This window comes from Jaculus jaculus, chromosome 4 (assembly GCF_020740685.1).
Source record: "Jaculus jaculus isolate mJacJac1 chromosome 4, mJacJac1.mat.Y.cur, whole genome shotgun sequence".
Lineage (NCBI taxonomy): Eukaryota > Metazoa > Chordata > Mammalia > Rodentia > Dipodidae > Jaculus > Jaculus jaculus.
Window position 1 is genome coordinate 169,339,446 of NC_059105.1, and position 7,022 is coordinate 169,346,467.

The window sequence follows — 7,022 nt, forward strand, 5'->3', positions numbered from 1 at the left end:
ATTAGTCCTTGTCTAACCTAGCCAAATATATACATATACGTGTGTGTGTGTGTGTGTGTGTGTGTGTGTGTATGTGTGTGTGTGTGTGTATGTGTGTGTGTGTGTATGTGATCTCTGATCCAAAGATATATACTCATTTTTTCAGAATTACCCTAATGGCTTAATATAACTGTGTGGCAGAGACCAAGAAATATAGAGAATACAAAGAATACTTAGACATTAATAGTGACTGTTATAATAGTTTGTAAATATCAAATACCATAAAAGGAAGATATGAGATGCATAACATTAAGGGAAAATACAAAACATTACTATTAGGTATTAACTTTTTCAATGGAGTAATATACCTGTAAATTTATTGCAAGACAATTAGGCAAGAAAGATCATTGATGTGAAGTAGCATGAAGAATGAGATTAAATAGAATTGAAAGCATGAAATTATACCCTAAGATGTCAGGTAACTGCTCACCAATCTCAGATTTCCAGGGTTTCTTACTGAGACATGAAAGTGGGGTTTGTAAAATTGTGCCAACAGAAGTAGAAAGCTGTCATAGCTTGTTCATTGTGCAGAGTTAGATTTATGTTGCTTGCAATAAACTTCAAAGAGATATGCACCAATGGCTGCTCAATGTCACATAAACACAGCTTCATATAAACAATTGTTTGGAACTCCTCCAACCTATACAGAGCTAGTATAAATCAAGCAGAGCAAATGAGCAGAGAACTTTGTATTTAAACCTTTACAAGGGAAGATAACTTTATTTGACTTCCTACTTCTTTGGTAGAGTGTCCACTTAATATTTTTCTTTGGGTAACAAAATTCTTCTTCATTGATTGCATGTCAGTATTTAGATTTCTTGAGAATACTCTAGATTTAAGAAATGTTTTCTAAACATGTACACTATACCTAGAATTGTGTTACACATACTTATTTGTCCCCAAATAAATGTCAGTGACTGGCTTATAAATACAGTGATGAAAATTAATGAAATATATATTTAAAATATCATTTTAACAATATTTATGCAACAGATAATTTTAAAAAATGATCTCATTCCTGATACTTGTTTTAAATATGAGATAAGTTGATTTCATACCACATTTTCCAGAAAAGATCAAGAGAGATTTAATATAGACTAACACTAAGGTAAGGTAAATTTGTCAGAAATATATAAAGAATAATCCTTGATCCCCCAATATATTATTTAAGAAGTAATACAACATGGAAGGGGACAGGGAACAAAAAAGAAGGGAAGAGGGAGGAATAAGGAAAGAGAAAAATCCATTTTGAATTAGAACATTTAGCACTCTTGTGTATGTGATTTTGTTTAATTAGTATTTCTTTATTACCTATGGTTTGATAATAAATGGAAGGTTAAACCACAAAATATTTATTGGGTAACTAATAAACTGTGGAATCAATACTTTTATATGTTAAGGGATAGAACCTCTGAATAATCAATTTTGTTCAACACTGATAACCTTGTCAGATATTTTTGTGAAAAAGAATGAATCACCAGTTTAATTCATCAAAGATATGCAAGAATGTTCACATAGTTAGGTAGCTTCAAACCAAAATAGTCCAATACATAATTGACTTAGCACATCCTTCATAATTATTCTGAAATTATCATATAAAAAAAGAAAAGTTGATCTATCAATTCAAATCACCTTGGACACATTGCTAAAACAATTCTACTTCCAATCATGGGGAATTAAATAAGCATGGTTTGGGAAGAGCTTTGTTCGTATGTTGTTTTGTTTCCCTTAGAAGGAGACAAAGAATTTTATAGCTAAAAGCTACCTTAACTTTTGACTCTGCCATTTCTTAGCCCAAATGACCTTATTACTGTAGCTTTTAGAAAAACCTAAGATGCTACTCAACATGGTCTTCAAGTGGATGAGGCTCTCACTTGTACATAGCAGAATTAGTCTGACATCCTAAAGGCAAATGGGGCCAAGGCCACTACATCAATGTGAGCTGTATTTAAGCACCTAATCTGCCTTCTACATTCACGTGTGAACACTGTGACAGAGTGCCCCTCCAGTATCACTGCTCCTTTCCATCAAGTAGATCCACACTGACAAGGTTTCAGTTCACTAAAATCGTGTTCATAAACGACATATGAATTAAATCAATATATTCAGGAGCGGCAGGGCAGATGCTAACTACGTCCTTGGATTATTTGTAGGTTCGTATTTCCAAATTATTTCCAAGTACGACTGGTCCAACAAAAGTACCACCTTTTTGTGTTCTTGGACTTCAGTAATGTTGAAAATAGAAAAAGTGATTGCCTCAAATAAACCACTACCATGAATGCTAGCTGCATGAGAAAAGTCAAGTGGAGACATTATTTCTCTTTAAAAGCCTTATAAAACTTTACTTAAATTATTTTCCCTTGGAAAAAACTGCTAGGGTGAAGAAATGGTCTCTCTCTCTCTCTCTCTCTCTCTCTCTCTCTCTCTCTCTCTCAAATAAAGTATTTACAATATTTATTTTTAAAAAGAACTGCTAATATGTACAAAACTTCAAAAACTGCTTTCAGTATTAAAACTCCCACTCCTAATTGCTATTCAAATGGAGTTTCTTCATGTAAATCCTCTCTTTTTTTCTCTCTCCTATTTCTTTTTCCTCTGTCATCAACTTTCTTAAATGTAACAGGGTTTCTGTTTCAAAACTGACTATGGAAGGAGCAAATACCAATGAGCTGGGGACATTCCAAACAGCAGACAAGGGGAAGAAGATTAACACAATGTGATACAGCATGACCTCTAAAATGAGGATGAGTCTGGCCTGGTAGCACAGATTTATAAGCCCAGCTGCCCTGTAGGTTAAAGCAGAGGATCCTGAGTAAGAGCCAAGATGTACTACAGAGTAAAGTTAAGATCAGCCTAGATAATTTACTGAGACCCTATCTCAAAATTTATAATAAAAAATGTTTTGTTTTTTTGGCTGATTGTTTCAAGGTAGGGTTTGCTCTAGCCCAGGCTTACCTGGAATTAATCTCAGGCTGGCCTCAAACTCACAGTAATCCTCCTACCTCAGCCACCTGAGTGCTGGTATTAAAGGTATTGCTACCACTCCCAGCATAATAAAAATCTTGAAGGACTTGGGATGTTACTCAATGGGAAAGCACATTCCTAATGCATGCAAAACCCCAAATCTTTTTAAAAAATATTTTATTATTTATTCATTTGACAGAGAAAGAGGAAGAGAGATAATGGGCACGTCAGGGCCTCCAGCCACTGCAAACAAACTCTGGACATGTGCTCCCCCTTGTGCATCTGGCTAACATGAGTCCTGAGGAATTGAACCAAGGTCCTTTGGTTTTGCAGGCAAACACCTTAACTGCTAAACCACCCCTCCAGCCCCAAACCCCAAATCTTAACCTTAGCACCACAATGAAGTGAAAATAAAGTAAGAAAGAAAACCTGGAGAGATGGAGACATGGCTTAGCAGTTAACATGCTTGCCTGCCTAGGGACCTAGATCCAACTCCCCAGAGCCCATGTAAGCCAGATGCACATGGTGGCAAATGCATCTGGAGTTCATTTGCAGTGGCAGGAGGCCCTGGTGTGACCATATTCCCACCTCTTCCTCCCTCCCTCCCTCTCTCTTTCTCATAAGTAAATAAATAAATGTTTTTAAACAACCTGGAAGTCCTTCAGTCAATTCTGAATGTCTGTTCATTTTAGGAAGGTATTGATGCCCACCACCATGCCACCAACACACATCCTATTCACCTTAAACATGTCCTCCGGACAAACTTCTGCTTAATACATATACAAAATAATCCTAGAGTCCTTCATAACCAAGAACAGCTAGTGCTTCTCTTGAACTTAAATGATCAGATATTCATCTAGCTGGGAGACTTTAAAGGCAGGAGAAAACAGAATATAAACATTCAAGTTGACCCTCTACAAATTCATACACTAAAAAAGGAACTTCCGGGCTGGAGAGATGGCTTAGTGGTTAAGCGCTTGCCTGTGAAGACTAAGGACCCCGGTTTGAGGCTTGTTTCCCCAGGACCCACGTTAGCCAGATGCACAAGGGGCGCACGTGTCTGGAGTTTGTTTGCAGTGGCTGGAGGCCCTGGCATGCCCATTCTTTCTCTATCTGCCCACCCCCTCCCCCCCACCCCGGTCACTCTCAAATAAATAAATAAAAATGAACAAAAAAATTTAAAATAAAAAGGAACTTGTGCAACCAACTGTAGAAACCTGTGACAGGATTACAGTTCTAGGGAGATTGCATTTTGGTGGGAAGAAGTTCTTGAGCACCCACAAAGCCCCGATGAGGGTGAGCTCTGAATATTACCAAAGGCTAGAAGTAAAGGGCCAGCCAGGCAAAAGCTCTCTTGCTCTCTTGACTTTTCTCCCCCACACCCCACCTTATCCCTGGAGGCATCATAAGCCTTGGCCAGAAAGGGAACACAAGGACAAGAGAGACGGCATGGAAGAGGGCAAAAGCAACTTTATCACATCTGACCCTTCTGGAAGAAAGCCTAGAACTTAAATGGAGAAGTTTTATTTAGTTTTGACTATTTTATGACCTCAATATTTTATTCATAGAAACAAAATTTTCTGAATAAAAGAAGGCTTAACTGCCCTGTCTCACACACCAATACTTCCTCAGCCTCTGGTAACCACCAACTCTCTATGACAATTTCTTTGTAGTTGGTAGAAATTTATTAAACTGGAAACTGCTTTTGATTACAAATATACAAGTCATTACAAAATGGCAATGGATAAGTCTAACAGAACTTTCTCCACAGTGCTATATGCTGACATACTGCAGTCACAAGCTCCTGTCTAAGACTGTCCAATGCTATAAGAAAGAATCTTCCTTCTCAGATAAAAATCAGTGCTTCAAGGACACAAGGCCCATGAATCATTAGGAGTTTCCACAAGGGCAATTATTTGGATACCAAATGCAAGTTAACTACAATTATCTATGCACTTTAATAATAAATATACACCTCAAATTTGTATTAACTTCATGCCAAGACCCTGACAGGTAATTAAATTCCATTTGCAATAAACTTTACATTTCATAGTCATTTTCCGATGCCCACATTCAGTGGGGCACACTGCACATGCTACATGGGTGGGTAGGCATCAGAGTGCGCATGCTCAGCCTGCCTCCTCTGCCTCCCTCCTCAGCACAGCCCTCAACCGCAGTCAGCTGAGCTTAGAGTCGGAGTCTTCCCTTCACTGTGGTGTTTCATTCCCAGTCACTGTCCTCCGAAAAAGAGGACACCTGCAGATCCTCATGGAGGACACTCACTGGGACTCGGGAGCTCTCCGCAGGAGGTGTTTGTTTCCCAGGAGGATGGGCTGAGGAAGCTGGCAGGAGCCTGGAACACCAAAAGTCGTTCCTCAGCCTGGTAAAGATCATCCTGAGGGGCTGTCCTAGAACATGGCTGGATGGAGGATGGTGGGTCTCAAGGCAGGGCTGCACAGAACCCGAATGAGCTCTGCTACATGGCCACTGTTGGTCTAGGTGGGGACCCTTGTCTGGCATTTTCCTACTCACTTGTGGTGACGATTGGAAAGGAGATGGCAGAGCCTGGATATCTTCCAACCCAGGCCATCCAGTGCTGTTTTCAGGGGCTTGAAAGGAACCGACTTTTCGTTTCTTTGGGAAGTTCTGGCAATGATGTATGGGGCCCTGCATAGGTTTCTTGCCTGGTGTCCGGAAGCTGACTTTGCCAACCTGACCTTTTGCCGGTGCAGCAGGATGCAGGCTGGGCTGTTTGCTCTTATCAGGACACTGGCCTGGAGATGGAGAATGGCCTATCCCATGCATTTTGGAGGAAGACTTAGGAACTTGAGAGTGACTCTCTCCAACTTGACCCACCAGTTCTTCCAAGTCTGGGGTGTGATTAATGTTCCTGAAGACTGTGTTAGGGATACCACTGACAGTTCTGTTCTGACCTTTGTTGTATCCAGGAAGTGAGGAAAGGGTGAGGTCAGGACTTTGGATGGGAGCCACTACAGGACACATGGGATGCTGGTGAGACTTCTGAACAGGTTGCTGACTCGTTTGAACATGGTCCAGACCAGACCTCTTCCTGTTTATGTGAGTGGATATTGGCCTGCTTGGACAAGGAACACAGACACAAGTTTCAGCCACATCTACCTGGCTTTGCTGTTTCCTCCCTTGAGGTTGCCTGGGAAACTTCTCGAGGAGCGTCTTTTCGTGCTGATGTTCTTGCCATTGTTCCTGTTTATTCTGTCTCTCTGCATGGCCTATGAGGCCTGGATTGTGAGAACTCGGGGTCTTCCATGGGTCTAGGTTCTCCTTATTTGGGCCAAGAGGCTGTGGGGACAGGACCAACTCCCAGCACTTGATGGGACATCTTCTGCTTCTTGCAGTATGACCAAAGGCTCCACAGTCTCTACACTTTATCCTAGGGTCCTCCTCTTCTGGCCCGGGCACCCTCTGCACCCGGGGAACCCTCTGCCTCCTCTGCACAGCTTTCATAGCTCTGTGGTGCCGAATCTTGGTAGAATGACTTGCCTCCTGCCTCTTCTCCATGGCCTCCTTGCAATCTTCAGCTCTTGATTTTAGGTTGGCTGAAATCCAGCTTTCTTCCTGAGATCTCTCAGTGGGTTCTCAGAGAAGTGAATGCTAGAGATAGAACACAGGACAGTTTTCTGGAGGCTGGTGGAAAAAGCTGTGTGACAGTATTTTTTTTTTATTTTTTTAGATACAAATGTGTTACTTACCTGCCTGTGCCTGGCTTATTTTACTTAGCATAAATACTGCCACAAATGACAGTATTGAATGTCTTTTATAGATGAATAGTATTCAGTTTCTTACATGTGTCAGATTTTCTAAGCAGGGTTAACTGAGGAGAGAGGGCCTTTCCCCAAAGTGGGCTGCACCTTCAGGAGGGCACAGACATAAAGAGGGCTAAGGAGAAAGCCATGTTGTTTGCCTGTCTTCACTTCAACCTGGCGAGTGTCTTTCCTACTGTTGCTGCTACTTCCATCTTTCACTGACATTGGGACTCAGCT

At 40.9% G+C, this 7,022-nt stretch overlaps 1 protein-coding gene across 1 annotated transcript; it reads right to left on the reverse strand.

Annotated features, from left to right (window-relative positions):
- Window positions 1-5,223: 5,223 nt before the first annotated feature.
- On the reverse strand, window positions 5,224-6,540 carry LOC101603652 (putative protein FAM90A23P). The gene has a single exon (XM_004670451.2). The coding sequence runs from the start codon at window positions 6,538-6,540 to the stop codon at window positions 5,224-5,226; it is 1,317 nt and encodes a 438-aa protein (XP_004670508.2).
- Between the last annotated feature and the right edge of the window lie 482 nt (window positions 6,541-7,022).